This window comes from Doryrhamphus excisus, chromosome 1, assembly GCF_030265055.1.
Source record: "Doryrhamphus excisus isolate RoL2022-K1 chromosome 1, RoL_Dexc_1.0, whole genome shotgun sequence".
Lineage (NCBI taxonomy): Eukaryota > Metazoa > Chordata > Actinopteri > Syngnathiformes > Syngnathidae > Doryrhamphus > Doryrhamphus excisus.
Window position 1 is genome coordinate 11,396,371 of NC_080466.1, and position 17,834 is coordinate 11,414,204.

The 17,834-nt window shown below is 40.0% G+C and overlaps 1 protein-coding gene across 9 annotated transcripts in view; it reads left to right on the top strand.

Moving 5' to 3' along the window:
• Window positions 1–17,834, top strand: part of LOC131107404 (VPS10 domain-containing receptor SorCS1) — a 141,829-nt gene that overhangs the window by 78,989 nt on the left and 45,006 nt on the right. For all 9 annotated transcript variants that reach the window (XR_009120270.1, XR_009120282.1, XM_058057851.1 and 6 more), the window contains exons 4-5: window positions 6,188–6,346; window positions 13,421–13,494. Coding sequence is in view for 7 of the 9 variants with exons in the window: in XM_058057851.1 (XP_057913834.1) it covers window positions 6,188–6,346; window positions 13,421–13,494 (233 nt within the window). In the remaining 2 variants the exon portion in view is untranslated. The remainder of the gene's footprint in view (window positions 1–6,187; window positions 6,347–13,420; window positions 13,495–17,834) is intronic.

The following is a 17,834-nucleotide window of genomic DNA, read 5'->3' on the forward strand; positions in this document are numbered from 1 at the left end:
GCATACCAATAGCATAAAGACATCAAAGATACGTAAGATGGTAGATTGTGCAGAGAAGCACCCATGTGCTGTGAGTGCGTATATGGAGGTGTGTACTTCTGTTGGTGTGCGTATTCATATACTATATGTGCGTAAATGTGTTCAGATTAAGGGTGTGAATCTCAGCACTGAGGACGATTAGATACACATCTCCATGCACTGCCAGCGATACGATACTTTAACGATACATGGAATTTTCTGGCGATACTATGCGATACTATTCACCCTCTTCGATGCAATACAATATGATGCGATACGGCACGATGCGATAATCATTTAGTTCGAATCAATGCAATCCGATATGATATGGTGCAATTTCTTGCAATATGATCCAATTCAACATAATGCAAATAAGCAAAGGAAAAAAAAAATATTCCTTCTAGGCACTCTAGCACTATTCTAGTGCTGTTCTAGTGCTGTTTGTCTTTTTTACTATGCATCACTTCTTGATCCTTCTTTTTGCCATCTTAAAACAGCAACAACTTGTCAAAAACAACTTTCCTCACACTTTCACATCAGCTATGCAATTACAATAGCAGTGGTTCAGTGGTGGAGTAAAACAATTAAACAAACACTTGTTGCAGGGACGGACAAATAGCTCCTGGACAATTTGGAAAGCAGAGGGAGATCCACTTGTTCTGACCTGATTTGCTTGGTTTGTCCCCCAGTGTCCGACGAGGAACCAGACGGGGAGGCGGCGGTAGACTTGTCCGTGTTTTGGTGTACCCTTTTTAGGGGGGGTCTGCATGTTTATAGTGCCTATTGGCCAAAGTAGAATTCCACATTCACAGTTAGAATGCTTGTCATCCCTTTTATTTGTATTTTAGTTATTTTCACAATTTTTATGCTTGAAAATGCTTCATGCATTCATTCATTCATTTTCCTCACAAGGGTCGCAGGGGCTGCTGGAGCCTATCCCAGGTGTCTTCGGGCGAGATGTGGGGTACACCCTGGACTGGTGGCCAGCCAATAACAGGGCACATATAGACAAATAACCATTCCCACCCACATTCATACCTGTGGACATTTTGGAGTGGCCAATTAACCTAGCATGTTTTTGGAATGTGGGAGGAAACCGGAGTACCAGCAGAAAACCCACACATGCACGGGGAGAACATGCAAACTCCACACAGAGATGCCCGAGGATGGAATCGAACTTCGATGGAATCGAGCCGTGTAGCCTACACACTAACCACATTCACTTGTGTGAGGGAGACTGCCTCAAATTGGTTGTAACTATGCAAATAGTTTAGTATCTCTCAGTATTCCCATGAGGTATCTGGGAGTGTTGTAATCTTAGTTGTGCTATGTGAGCGGATGTTTCACGAAAGCATTATTCTGGAAAGCTATCAGACTGAAATGTATGAAGCTATTAAACCAAACCTAAAAGTCCAATATATAGTATCTACTGCCATGCGTATTAAAGCAAAAGGTACTGTCCTCAAAGTGCATGAAACGACTTAAAGGAATACATTTGCTGACAGGTAAAAGTGGGAATTGCTAGACTTACAGAATGTTTTGATTGCCTATGCAGATTGCACAACTCACGGTACATTGCAATACATGATGACCGACAATCACTTAGACGAGGGACGACTGTGAAAAGTCGATGATATATTCCTTGATCACTGATTTTTAACACAGTGAATTGCAAATCAGTCATACACACGTTGCTGGATAGTACAGTGTGTCCACACCAGTGCGGAGAGGCTAATAGATAACGATCCGGCTTAAGGTGAACGTAACGTAGTGCTGGAGCAATGACCAGCTGCTGGGAGAGCATGCAAGCCCAAAGCACAATCTGCAAATGGTTAAATGACAAACTGGCATGTGATTAGAGGCATTGTATGGGACACAAATTCAGACAGGCAGAAACTGCATTAAAGATAGAAAGAGACTATGACAGGGTTATTGTTGAAAGACAATGGCCAAAAGTGGAGGAAAAACTGAATATATCTTCAAAGAAAGACACTGAAAATCACACTCCTCTATGTTCCTTTTCAGCTGCATCATTTCATGGTTAAAAACACATTTTAGTGTGATTCTTTCACAGCTTTACTCTATCATACCTTTTAAAAAATACATATTGGCAAACCATCATCATTTTGTAGTTAAATACGGCTTATTATTGGTCTATAAATTTTCTTCTTACACACAAATGTTGCATATATTTAGCCGAAATTGAGCACATTATATCACTGTAAAATCACAGAAAATTGAACAAACTATTTTTGCTCAATTATGATCATAAAAGTGTGTTGTAGAGTAAAGTATTATGTGGAGTTTGATTACGAATGAATGCCAAATTCTTAAAGTCTCATAAGTGGGACTTGATTGTGGGTAGAAGAGTTGGTGAATGAAGCCTATTGTCCTGTCGAAAGCATTGTTGATAGCGGTAGAAATCAATAAAATTCCTATATAAATACTGTAAATGCATCCATCCAGCCAAGTCCTGCTTTTTTGCGTACTGAATTAATGAAAACATTTGAAGGGTGAATGCTTTAATTTACAAAATGATCAAGAGACTACACCAGTAAAAGTTACTCTATGTCATTTTTTTCAACACATTTCATCCTACTCTACAATTACGGCAATCGATATAGTAACGTGCAAACTGCGATAGGAACCCAATTAAAGTGAAAGGCAGGAACTGACATGTTACTGTTTGTCAGGTCTGTCAGCCGCCTGGGTGAACTAAAATGTCAGGCAGTGGTTAGCCTTGACAGTAAATGCCTCACATCAAAAGAGCTGCATTTGTTTCATCTACTGGATCAAACATCTGGTAGCACCTCATTGATACAGCACATATACAAGCTGTAGTGATTCGGACTAGTTTGCAGAAGGCGATTACGTTCCTGGTGTTTACACTGCATACACACTTGAAGACACTATTTTTACGACATCATACTTGATTGATTTTTAGATTTCAACATATGAGCTGATGTGTATTTGTGTAATGAGGGAGGGATAAAAATCCTTACAAGGTGTGCAGAATTTTTTTTTTATTATTATTATTTTTTTTTCAGAAGGATTTAACTGACATTTTACTCTGATATTGGAGTGTGATCACAGTGAACAGGAATCAAAAAGAGATAAAAGATGAAGATTTTTATAAAAGAGGCAACTGAAGTGTGACAGACGTGAGAATATAATAGCTCCGCACTATAATAATTATGAAGCTACCAGGAAGCAATCATCTTTCAGTGCTATCATCTTCCAGCAATGAAACCCTGTATGGTCCGGAAGTACAAGGTGTTTAGTACTCAGAAACATGGCCAAGGTATGGAAAGCTGAAACCCCACCACCACCGAACAAGACACTGTTGACAAGACTGGGATGACCGAGCTCCTCTCCTTATCTCTTAGGACGAGTTGGACTACCCTGTGTAGGAAACTCATTTAGTCACTTGTGTCCATGAACCTTCGGTCACCAGCCAAAGCTAATGATGCTGAGAACATAGATGAACTGGTAACTCCAGTGCTTCACCACAACAGTCCAGAAGATCCTGATATACTTTAACACCTGGGTCAAGATCAAAAAGGATGCAAGCCACCATTTTCTGGTTGACAAACATGACTTCAGATTTGGAGGAAGTCTCATGAAAAACGTTCCACAGGCCACATACCATACCAGGAAATGCTGAAGGTTACAGCCTGATGAGCCAATCAGGTCCACTTCATCCACAAATAAAAGGGATGAGATCACAAGGCCTGCAAACAGAACACACTCGACTTCCCTCAGCCCTGGCTATGTGTGGAGGTTCCAAAATAATGAACAGAACTAATGGCAAAAGGCATTCACCGTGAACACACTCCACTTCTGCTGGTCATGTGAACCTGGCTCCTGCCCTTGTTGTAAAAAGATGGAGGACTGCAAGTACTGTGCCACTTAGCTTTTTTTTTTTTTTTTTTTGCACATAACAGACGGTAACAGATGGTATTTAACCACCAGCATGATTTATTAATCAATATGTTTTGGAAAAACTCTGATAGAGTGAAACAGCAAAATTTGAAGCACAAGCTGGCAATAGATTATTGTACTTCCGTTTGTACTGTTCTGTCCCCAAGCCCCTTACTTGATTACTTATTTATGGTTGCTGCTTAATTGTTTTAGTTAACTTGAGCAAATGTAATGTCGGCACCAGCTTGGTACTGTAGTTGAAAATTATTTGTGGGATATTAAGAAAGTCATTGTTTTTTTTTGCTTTTTTTTTAAAGTGTCACACCAAAGATCAGCAATTATCTTGCAGTTCCTTAAATTTAAGAATAATAATTACTATAACATATCGTACTAGAAACAATGCACTGACATGAAATCCCACCAGAATACACCCACCCAGTTGACATTGTCCTCAAACATGATGTATCATTGCTGCCTCAAATAGGGGGAATTGGGAAACCAAGTGAAAACACAGCTTGACTGAGCAGTGATTCCATCAAATCAGTGTTCCATGTCATCTACAGTATAATGTGATTTTGATGCTGCAGTGCAAAGCCTCTGTGTTAGTTAATGTGTGAATAAATACAATGACTCCTAACCATCCATCATCCATTTACTACAGATGATGTGTTCAGGGTTGCAGGGAAATAGACTTTGGGAAAAAGGTGGCCTCGACCCTGAACTGGTCATCAGTTTTAGGTTAGATAGGGTTACCAAAATTATTTGTATTTGCTAAATGTTACAATTACAAGTGAAAGGATATTTTAGAGTTTTTTTCTTATTTTATTCAATGTCAAAAGTTTTCATACATTCATTCATTTTCTACCGCTTATCCTCACAAGGGTAGCGGGGGGTGCTGGAGCCTATCCCAGCTGTCTTCGGGCAAGAGGCGGGGTACACGCTGGACAAACAACCATTCACACTCACATTCATACCTATGGACACTTTGGAGTGGCCAATTAACCTAGCATGTTTTTGGAATGTGGGAGGAAACCTGAGTCCCCGGAGAACATGCAAACTCCACACTCGGGTTTCCTAGCTGTGTGGCCTGCTTGCTAACCACTACACCGTTCAGACCGGTTTCCATACATTTCCTTGGTATTTGGTGGCCTTGCCTTTAAATTGTATGACTTGGCTCAAGTGTTTTGGTTATCCTTCCACAAGCAGCTAACAATAACTCTCACTAGGTTCGTAGGGTATGCTGGAGCCTACCCCAGTTGAGTTTGGGCAAGAGGCGGAGTACACCCTGGACTGGTCACCAGTCAATCATGAGGCACACATAGACAAACAGCCATTCACAGTAGCGTCCATATCTATGGACAACTTCGGAGTCTCCAGTTAACCGAACATGTGTGTTTTTTTGGAATGTAGGGGTAAGGTGGAGTACCCACACAAGAATGAGGAGAATATGCAATTTGTACTCAGATCTTCCAGATCTCCTGATTGTGCGGCCAGTATGCTAACCACTAGGTCCATTGCAGCCCTCTGTACAATAAATCAAACAACAAATGATTTACTATTTACAATATTTACTACACAAGTATTATTAGTTTTACTATCACTTTGAGGGATGTTTTATCCGTTCCCAAAACCCATCCTATCACGTAAAAACTGCTCAGAAGTAATGTGAGCTGCAACCACAGTCATTCAAACTGTGGTTGTATTGGAAGAGACAATGGACGTGGCAGTTGCAGTAACTACATTTCTCCGTTCACACTTGCGTGGCGAGAGAGACTCTTCAGCATAGCCTCCTTTAGTCTTATCTAAAGCTATCAAGAGAAATACAACATTGCTTTATCTATATCGGGTCAGCCCTACTCACTATGATCTCTGTTGGTGCAGAGATGAGTCTGTAAACAAGACCATGTTACATACAAACAGCCAACTTGATGGTGTACATGCCTATTTCCTTCAACTATTATCATGGATCGATCACTACTATTGGTTCAATGACCATTTTTTTTCTACATTGCCATCACTGGTACCCTTTTGTGGTGATATCACAACAAAACATGAACGAGCCAAACAAAAGACACACAAAAAACACTACTCTGCCTCCACCATAGTGCTCCCCAACGTCTCTCAATATCAGTGAATGTTTGGGTTTAATTGCTGAGGCTGTACTGGGCTATAAAAAATAAGACATAGTATGGCAATGAACCTACCTAAATCCATTTCAAACCTAACCTGTTTGTAACTCTCTCCAAAGATAATGCTGTTAACTGATCCAGAAGTGGAGAGCAGTCTTCTAATTAGTTCGGATGAAGGAGCCACATATCAGAAATACCGACTGACCTTCTACATCCTCAGCCTCCTTTTCCACCCAGAGCAAGAGGACTGGATCCTGGCTTACAGTCATGAGCAAAAGGTAAGTAAGCTAGTCATACGCTATATGATTTCAGAAGTGTTTTAAATTCATGTTCACACTTGTACGGTACAGATTAGGATTGCTCAAAGTAAACAATGTCAACAACAATGTCAACAACAATAACAATTTGACCTACAACACAGATTTTAATTACATCTGCCTTCTAAAAACAAACTACTGTCGCGGTCTTAACCCAGATCCAGCTGAAACTCAACTCTGAACCCCCAACATCATCCTGTCCATCCATCACTCAGGTCCTCTAGCTTCGGGACACATTCACAGCAACACACACAAGCACAAGTCTTTTTTATGTCTTATTTACTCTTATTATGTCTACTACAGTATATTGAGTAATATCAGTATAAGGTCAGTATGTGGTGTTATTTCATGTCAAGAGGGCTTTAGTGATTTAAACAAAACATATTTAGGAGGTTGTAAACTGTTTTTATGCTGCAAAAATATTTATTTAAAAATAATAATAATAATAATAATAATAATAATAATAATAATAATAATAATAATAATAATGCCGCGTCTTCTTGTTTGGTGTTATGTCGCCTGCCAATCAACGAAAGTAAGTACAGAAAGTTTACAAAATTAACGATTCCGGGAGAATCGGAAGGTCAGAACCGGTTCCAACCAATGCTCGATGCTAGATGCCCAACCCTAGTGAGGAGTGACATTGACGTGAGCCACTTCGCTGACCGATTTCTAAAATGATTATCAGATGACAAGAACTACATCTGTGAGTACCTTGAAAACGTGGAAAAAGTCTGTAAAATTAAACTTTTATGGGATGGATGACCTTGATGAAACTGGAAATTCAAAATGTAGCTGGTCAACACAGGCTGAGCCAATGCTCAGCTGTCACTTTGTAAATAACAAGAAAAGAGCTAATAGTTCACTAGCAAGTGTTTAGCTTTACAGATGCCAATGTTTTGGCCATGGCTGTATAAATTCCACTGATTTGGTTATATTTCATACAGACATATCCAAAAACTTTGGCATCTTAGCAGGACACTATTTTTGGCCGTGACCGTAGTGCCTAAGATCAAGTTGGTGTGCAGACAATTTAAATCAAATTAGTGTAACAAATACATTCATTATGTATTAATTTAATTAATGGCGATAAAATGTGTGTAAAACCCATGTGGACGAGACTTGTGGGATGTTTTTATGGTTGATAAGATAATGCACACAAATATTAAATTACAATGTCACACTAACTAGACATGTGTTCTCTGTCAATGACTGACTTTGATATAAAAGCACATATGAGCAGTTGTTAGTACTTGTAGACTTGTCCTTGAAAGGAATACAGACAACTTAGCGGGTGAATTGGCACACAACAGATGTCTGACACGATTCAGCATATTAACTTTGAAAAACACAGAAACTTGCAACCAGATTGTCATATGTTAACTTAAGGGTGTGTTATAAAACTGATTTCCAAGTGTTGGAGTGAGAATGGAACCAAGATGTGCTTCTAGCTTGGTGTTGTTATAATACTGTGTATAGGAAAGCTGGAAATGAATGACTTATTCTTAATGAATCATTCATTCATTTTCTACTGCTTATCCTCACGAGGGTCGCGGGGGGTGCTGGAGCCTATTCCAGCTTGGTGCACAGCTGTCTTCGGGCGAGAGGCGGGGTACACCCTGGACTGGTGTCCAGCCAATCACAGAGCACATATAGACAAACAACCATTCACACTCACATTCATACCTATGGACAATTTGGAGTCGTCAATTAACCTAGCATGTTTTTGGAATGTGGGAGGAAACCAGAGTACCCGGACAAAACCTAACCATGCACAGGGAGAACATGCAAACTCCACACAGAGATGGCAGTGGGTGGAATTGAACTGAGGTCTCCTAGCTGTGAGGCCTTCATGCTAACCACTCGTCGCCTTGCAGCCCCTTAATGAATCATTTATTCTGAAATTATTATTCAGATGATTCTACATTTACATCAACATTTGCTAATGCAGGTTTTACGTCCCAAAGGTGTCTCGGGCAAAAATTGGGCATAACAAAGATGTAAAAAAAAAGTATTTAATTCTAGGAGCAACAGAAAACAGTCACCACAAAACTGGGGACAAAACAAAAAACAATCCTCAACACTAGGACGCAAAAAGAAATTAGTGAAACAAAAGTAATGGCTGAGCACACAGCAAACAGCACACAACATGTACACCTGGTGACCCACACAGCAACACTTCCAGGAGAGCAGCACAACAGAGAGAGAAGCGAGAGCGCACCGCTTGCTGCCTGCCTCTGATATGGAGGCTCCATCTGATTAGCCATCAGGCACACCTGGTATCCACCCTCCAGGTGTGTCAGCACTCTGCAGAGAAAAAGGAAGAAACACACACAAAAGCACCCACACACTACGGGACGTAACACCCCCACCCTTTTTCCTTATTCTAACAATGCCACCATCAAATTTAAGGTCTCACCCAAAGGACAACGTGTCAGCCACAATGTTGTCAGCTCCCTTCTTGTGTTTGATACCAAGTTGTAGTCCCGGGAAAAGAGGGCCCAACGCATCAAGCGCTGGTTGCTCTTATACATCTGGCCCAGGAAAACTAGTGGATTATGGTCGGTGAAAACTGTAACAGGAAATAGACACAAGCCAACATACACAGAGTGTTGTAGGGCTGGGAGCATTGCTGGTGTTGGCGTGGCTTAAACTTTGTAGAGAAGTAACACACTGAATGATTCAAACCATCGTCACTATCTTGTAGCAACACTGCCCCAGCCCCAGTAGCACTTGCATCTTCCTCAAGTTTGAAAGGCTTAGAGAAATCTGGTGCAACAAGTACGGCAGCACTGCACAAAATACACTTGGCAGCATTAAATGCCTGCTCACACTCATCGATCCACACAAACGGAACGGCAGGGCTACACATTTTAGTTAGGGGACATACAACGGTAGAACATTTTTTGCAGAAACACCGATAATAGCCCGCCATGCCGAGGAAACGTCGTAGCGCACGTCGAGTGGTCGGGTCAGGAAAGGACACCACTGCGCTAATTTTAGCTTCAACTGGCCGGACTTGCTCATAGTCCACCTGTTTCCCCAGGTACGTAACAGTGACCATACCAAAATCACACTTGGCCAGGTTTAGGGTGAGGGACGCATTGGCTAGGTGCTGGAACACTGTTTTTAGGCTAGACATGTGGCTCTCCCTATTACCTATTACCGGAATAAACAACTACATCGTCTAGGTAAACACTACAGTCAGGAAGATCATCGAGTTTGTGCTGCATCAGGCGTTGGAAGGTGGCGGGTGCATTTTTCAGACCAAAAGGCATCCCACACACTACGGGACGTAACACAGGTTACAATCATTCTGTGAAAATATAATCAAATTACAATCTAACCTTGCAAGGCAGAAAATACAGGTTCCTGCAGAGGTGAAAAATATCTAGTGGTTAGCATGTAGGCCACACAGTCAGGAGATGGGTTCGATTCTCCGCTTGGACATCTCTGTGTGGAGTTTGCATGTTCTCCCCGTGCATGCATGTTTCCTCCCACATTCCAAAAACATGCTAGGTTAATTGGCGACTCCAAATTGTCCATAGGTATGAATCTGAGTGTGAATGGTTGTTTGTCTATATGTGCTTTGTGATTGGCTGGCGACCAGTCCAGGGTGTACCCTGCCTCATTAACCTAGCCTCATTAATCTAGCACACACCGAGTAATATAAGTTTATACAGACATGAAAACTACTGGTGGTAGTCTGTATGTGCCTGTTGGAGAAACACCAGGGGAAAAAATACATATTTGAACAAATGTGTTTAATCAACAAATATGTACATGTTCTTAATGTCGACTAAAGTTTGCTGCCGCAATCATGAGCCTGTAAAACCCTCACATGCCTTCTACTTCTGCTTTATGTGCCGTGCCACTTCTCTGTCACTTGCTTAACTATACACTTATTCTTCCTGGTAGAATCATTCGCCAAAGTAATTTCCAACCCACCCAGCCCGTCTTGCTTGCATCTGCTGAGCACAGCTTGGCATGAATACATGACAGACTGGCTTTGTTACATACTGTTCATATACATGCATGTACATATTTGAATCTACACAGTTGTAGTTATGCAAATCCAATTTTTCAGGCTGAATTTTATTGGTTTTTTTTAAGGATATTATTGTTCACATTTATTAAGCTGCTGGATCATACACAAATATAGTTCAGCATATGAAATGCAAGGGCCGCATTGTGGATGAGTGGTTAGCATGTAGGCCACACAGTCATGAGATCGGGTTTGATTCTCCACTTAGTCATCTCTGTGTGGAGTTTGCATGTTCTCCCCGTGCATGCGTGGGTTTTCTCCGGGTACTCCGGTTTCCTCCCCGATTCCAAAAACATGCTAGGTTAATTGGTGACTCCAAATTGTCCATAGGTATGAATGTGAGTGTGAATGGTTGTTTGTCTATATGTGCCCTGTGATTGGCTGGCGACCAGTCCAGGGTGTACCCTGCCTCTCTCGCCCAAGGACGACAGCTGGGATAGGCTCCAGCATACCCCAGCGACCCTAGTGAGGATAAGCACCATAGAAAACGGATGGATCTGAAATGTATTATAATTTTTGACAGTTATTATTATTTTTTTTTATCCTATTTTACCAAAGGTAATTTCCTTGCCAAATAATTCTACTAAAGGGATGTATTCTTACATATTATTATTACCTTCCATCGTTAAATACATGCACATCACTGGATTCAGGATAAGCAATGTGGTTCTGGTCCTGGTAATGGAACTGTGGTCCAGCTCGAGACTCTCGGCAGGGTCCTTGAGGGTGCATGGATGTTTGCACAACCAGTCTACATGTGTTTTGTGTATTTGGAGAATGCATTCACCATGTGCCTTGAGGAATCCTGTCAGGGGTATTCCAGGAGTATGGGGTATCGGATTGCCTGATTCGGGAAGTTTGGTCCCTGTACGACTAGTGGTGCATTGTCGCTGTAATTTGTTACCAGTTAGTTTAGCAACCAGGGTGTTGCGGGTTCTGCGGTTGCAGGAGTGGCTTTCTTGGGCTTTTTGTGGATGATGTAGTCTTTCTGGCTTCATCGGAGCTTCAGCTCTCACTAAATTGGTTCCCAGCCAAGTGTGAAGCGGTCGGGATGAGAATCAGAACCTCCATGAGTCCATGGATTGTCAGCTCCATGTTGGGGATCTTGTTCACGATTGACGGAAGAATGGATTGGGAGATTGAAGGACAGATTCTTTTGGCATCTGCATTGATGTGGACTCTGCATTGGTTTGTTGTGGTGAAGCCAGAGCTGAACCAAACGGCAAAGCTCTTAATTTACCAGCTTATCTACTTTCCTACCCTCACCTGGTCATGAGGTTTGATGACCCAAATGACAAGATTGCGGGTACAAGCAGCTGAAATGAGTTTCCTCTCTTAGAAATAGGGTGAGAAGCACTGTCATGGGGTAAAGGGTAAAGCAGCTGCTCATCCACATTAACAGGAGCCAGATGATGACTCAGGCAGGATGCCTTCTGGATACCTCCCGAAGGTGGTGAAAATCTGCCTGGGAGGTTTTGATGACATGTCTGCGCTGTGCGCCTTTCAGCCAGTTTACCTGGTCGGAAGCTGCACTGTAACTGAGTGTCTCATGGATAACATACAGTATCATAGCGGCTAGCCTATCTCTGGTGTCTTCAGTTGATAACCTACTATGCAGTCCCGCTGCCCTGGTGGCCCACTGGTGCAAAACTTGCGGCCCAATTATGGGCTGCGGCCCTATGGTTAAGAATCACTGAACTAGACGAAAATAGTAGTTGTAGCAGAGGGAAGTCTGTGCTTCTCTACTTAGGCTGCTGCATTCACAGTGGAAGAGGATGGATTTATGATTTATCACCAGAGAATGGTCCAGTAGATATTGTTTAGACCTCAAAAACATATACAGTATACAATAGTAATAACAAAGTACTCACTTACCTGATAATAACACCAGTGTATACAACAACAAATATCATTTCATCAAACTGGCCAAACATACATTTGGTAGCTTTTGATACTAATAGTGATGTTGTATAATGCAATTCCATCTGTCATTAGACCAGATGGTCTCAATGCATCCGATTGTTTGGACAAAAACAAAAGTAACCTGTGGAAGTTTGTTAATAACAGCTGATTATTATGCACTATGCACTGTGGCTGAAAATTCAGTCATAGATTTCACCCTCTGGGTTTTCAGTAACTAAATAGCCTCCCATTTGAAAATAGAATAGAGAGTCACATTTCAGTCACCCATAAATGAAGAGTTGTTTACACATTATGCATGGGTGCTCATGCTTTCAATGGAAAAATCATCATGTTTTATAATTCATCACATTACAGCTGTAAGCCAGAAAGTAAACAGATTTGTCCATGCTTGTTTGTGGTATATCATTGTGTTAGTTGAAAAAAATACAACTTTGTCAACAAGGTCATTATAAAACACAAAGTACTTTCTTTACCAGATGAAAAAATAATCTGTAAAATATACATTATATTGCACTGTGTAGTTAAAAATAAACAACAGCTATCCGATGTAGTATTTCTGTAATACTTTCAGTATTAGTGCAAACATGCCAACATGTATGAATATGTTGTATAATCAGCATGCAATTTGACTATGAATAGGGTTGTATGCTTCACAGCTTCCCATGTTGTTGTATTTTGATGGTTTCTGAAGTTCTGATTGAAGAAGTTTCAACTTCAATCAGTACAGCATCGATAAATAAATGATATTATGAAAATCTCAATAGTATTTAAAATCGGTTAAATACAGAAAATAATTGAGAACCACTGCTCTAAATGTATTCGTCCAGGGTGCACCCCGCCTCACCCCCAAAATTAGCTGAGATAGGCTCCAGCTTACCCCCGCGACGAGGACAACACAGACAACCAGCATATACATGGATGGATGGATTCTCTAAATGTAGATTGTTTTGAGGACATATGCCATATATCATTGTCTCAAGATGTTGACTCTAATTATTTTTTGTATTTGTTGTCACTGCTGTCAAATGTGAATAAATACTCATTAGTGTTTGATTGTGTTGATGCAGCTCTACAGCTCAGTGGAGTTTGGGAGGAGGTGGCAACTGGTGCATGAAAGAGTGGCCCCCAATCGTTTCTACTGGTAAGTACTGCGATTTGGAAAGCGACAATTTAAATCAAACTCACTGAATTGCAGAAGACAGTTACAGTGATGCTCAACATCATTATTGTTATTGGACGTTTGTACTAATGTGGCTCTTTTCTTGACCACAGAGCTTTCTTAGTTTCAATATTATTGTCTGGCTTGAGGTACTTTTTTGGTATTGGTATAGGTATTGAGAATAAACGAGCTTCGGCTGCTGTTAGCAAGCCAGGCCAATTAAAACAATTGCCTCATAAGCAGAGAAGACAATCTCTCATCACGGACTTTCACAGACGTTCCCATTTGATACTGGGTTAATCCTGTGGATTTTTCATGTTTTGAATTGTCAAATTTATGATTATTTGTATTTGTGCATTTACTACCACAAGTATGAAGTATTTTGTCACTTTGTGCTCCGACTTTTGCTCTATAAGTGTTTTTCAAACATATATAAATTCATAAATCATTCTTTTTTGTGGTTGAATGTCGCCTATTATTAATAAAAAAAATATGCATATTTCAACAAATGCCATATATGTTTTCAAGCATACAAATGAGTTCAGAAGATGCATTCAAAGACACAGGGATGATATGTAGTATTCCACACTGGCCACAAAGTGTCAGTAATGTTACTGAATGTTGGATGAGACACACAAGCACTTGACTCGATTGTCGCATCAACAGGCTTTTATTGCAGGTGTGAATGATCTTTCACCAGGCACAATGAATTATAACTAAGCAATTGTTGCAGCTGTAACCCACATAATGAGAGACAATAAGCCATTTAAGTCTTAAATAATATATAATATAGACTCACACACGTTAGCAGTGCTTCCTGTGGTGGCTATTGTCTCTTCCATGTAACATTACTGACACCTAGAGAATACTATATCATCGCAATGTATTTGAATGTGTATTTTGAAGGTCTTATATATGTATTTTACTTAATTCTGCCATTTTTATGCTTGAAAATGCTTGGTTTATGCCTAAAATACTAAAATGTGCATTTAAAAAAAAAAACAAATAATAGGCCAATCATGTTTTAAACCCTGAAACAGTAATTATTTATCAATTCATATTTTTGAAAATTCACAATAGTGCAGCTGCGAAAATCAAAGCGCAGAATTGTGTGGGGTTACTATACATGATTTTAGGTTAAAAACTAAAATTATTCATTCATGTCATCAGGACACTGCTGAATACTTTCTGGAGGGACTCTAGCTGTAGCCGATAATGGTAAAATAATTATCTTGTCTCAGGAATCTCAGCATTATTGGAATATTAGTCATTTTCAGCAACAAGATGTTTTTTTCATTTAAATTATATGAGAAGGAACTTTTTCTTCAATGACTATTTTTATCACGTTTTTCATCATGTTTTGGTCGGCTGTGCAGCCCTGCCTCAAAACAAACACAGCACTTTCTGCATCATCGGATTCTGATTTTATGACTTGAACAACACAGCTGTGTTAAGAAGCATTCTTGATGTCAGAATGATGCCATTGTTCCTTTGTAAGGACATTGCTGAATTCATAATTGTGTAACAAACAGACTCTTGTGTTAGTTTTCTATTTCTATCTGCCAAAATACAGGCAAAAAATACTTTCAAAGCAATCGAACAAACATATAATTTATTTCTCAGGTCTTGGTACCTTGTTAGGCTTCTTTAGCCATGATGTATGTAAATGACAATTGTACCTTTTGCACAGTTGGACAAAAAAAGGCAAATGAACCTGGAGAATTATTAATGAATGTACATGTCTATTACTAACAAGTATTAAAACACATCTCATAAACATATATTGTAACAAGTAAAACCTCAACACATTATCCCAACTGTAGAGACCGAACTCAAACTCCTTCTATTCCGTGTGAAAGTGGTATGTTTTTGGCTTCTTCCCTACTCTGTTTCACACCTTTTCTTAAGTTTACAATAAATAAAATGGACTCTAATTAGTTAGCTCGGCAGCTTGCGATGCTTAAAGTGGCAGCCATCTCTTATGTCCCTGCATAGATCCAACTGCCTGTGTGCAAATAGTCATACAAATGGTTGTAAAGAAAGCCAGCATCGTCCGTTATATTACAAAATAGTGTTCATGTATTTATGGCCGATGTATGTCAGGACTGTTTGTCCTGTATATCAATCAAGTTACAAACGTCATTGTTAGGATGGATTGGAGACTGATATCAATCTTAAATTTTGCTTCAACAAAAATTGTCCCAAATGCTAACATGTGAGTTATTTATGTCCTATTGTTGCTAATACGTGTCTAAATGTGATTATAGGGCTGTTAGTTCATGTCTGCAGGGCTCTAAGAATAGTAAAAACACGTTTAAAAGGTCATAAACAGGTTTTCTCTGCTCTAACTCTTTTTAAATATTGAATATATTCCTATTTAGTGGAACTTCACCTAGTGCGGTCGGGTCTGGGACCAAGTCATTGTGATAAACAAGGGACAACTGTATAGCGCTTCTATGACACCCTTTGGCACTATTACCGGATTTGCCAACTGATGACACAGCACTGGAACATGGTCACTGGAGGACAGAGGATCGAACCAGCAGCCTTGAGGTTGTGAGACGACAACTCCACCTGAGCCAGGCCACCCATGCAGTGTATAGAAACGTGGTAACCTGACTCACGAACTTAATTTGTTCTTGAACAGGGTATGCAAGTGAAAAAGTTGATTCTGGGAATACATTTCCCCATAAAAATCTGGATGACCTTCAGAAGTAGATGATGAGTGTTATCAATAAAAGCAGTAGGTGTCATGGGAGCTGTTTGTTCAGGGACAAACAAGCACTGAGAGAAGCCCCTAAATAAAGCTCCAGGGGTCGAGAGAGGACTGGCAGTCACTTGCTGTTGGCTGACAGTGTTTGTGATCTGACATTATGCTCATGCTTTCAGCTTTGGCACTAATTATTGTTTTAGAATCGCAAGATATAATTGGGTGAAAACCCACCCCAACACAAAGGACGTCATTTTAATTTTTTTGTGTCGAAGACTGACTAGGTTTTTTCTTACTTTTTACCTAAATAAATGATTTTAAAACACAATTCAGTCTTTTTATGTTTTATTTATTGTTTTGCATGTTGAGCTGTTGTGGGTTTTGTCCACATACAGCTGTCCCTCATCACACTAGCCACGTTTACATGAGGAGTTTTTCCTCTTTCCAAATGGAATCTTTCCGAATGACCTTTACGAAAACAATGGCATACATGGAAAGGAACATTCCAATATGTTGTCTACATGTGCCGCTATAATCAAACAGAATAGTCAATGGAGCATGCGCAGTAAAACGTAAACATCAACATCACGTGATACCGACTTCCCCGAGTTTTTCTTTAACTTGTTGGAATAACTCGGTATTGTGAGTTTTCGTTCGTCCAGTCTTGAAATTTAGTTTGGATCAAAAACAAACTTTCCGCAGCAGTCCAGTGCCGATTGCTCGTCTCCATTTTTAAAACTGAAGAACGTCTCGAGCTGCGTGTTCCGTCATATCTGAGCATGCGCTGAAAGAACGCAGCCGGCATAAATTGAAACAGGCAAAGATAAATTCAATCTTGCTAATATTTTATAATCAAAACAGTATATGTTTTATATACATCCCTGTGAATCTGATTATATGTTCTTTTTCTTTCAGAATGAGGTGTATACAAAGGTTCAATTCTTTCCGTTTGAGCAAATAAACCGAATGCAATTGGAATATTTGGGTCCATGTATACATGACTACTGTGGTTTGAATTTTGCTGCTTCCCTTTCACAGTTTTTCAGACATAGATTAATTTACTCATTCAATACCAAAAACGTATTTATACATTGTTTTAAAACTGGAACGCTGCCTTCCAAAGACTTATTGATTACAACCTTGTGCGAGTGGCAAAAAGACCCGAACCCTAACAATTACAGCCTAAAATAAGTCATATTCAAGCAGTTTTAATACATAAAAGTGCATTTGATAAGAGTTGGGTTGGAAGCTGAGATATTTTTCATATATCTTCATCTCAGCTCATCCGTGAATTGAACAGGAGGTAGAAAATGAATGAACACATGGGAACTTTGTCCTTAAGAAAGTCAATTGAAAACCTTTAAAGTAACAAGCTGTGCAGTCGTGAGGTTGCAAACTATGTATGTGGTGTGGCTTCGATAACAAGGCCAAAGAGTTAGCTACGTAATATTTTCTATGATATTCATGCCAGCAAACATCTAGTAGCCTTGGAGCTTGGAATGCTATGCCCATCTCATGCCAAACAGCGCCATCTCATAATTACGTTTTAGTTGTTTTGTTCTGGCACAGAGGTTTTCAGATACTGATTCCCAAATAGACGTCTTAGTGGTGA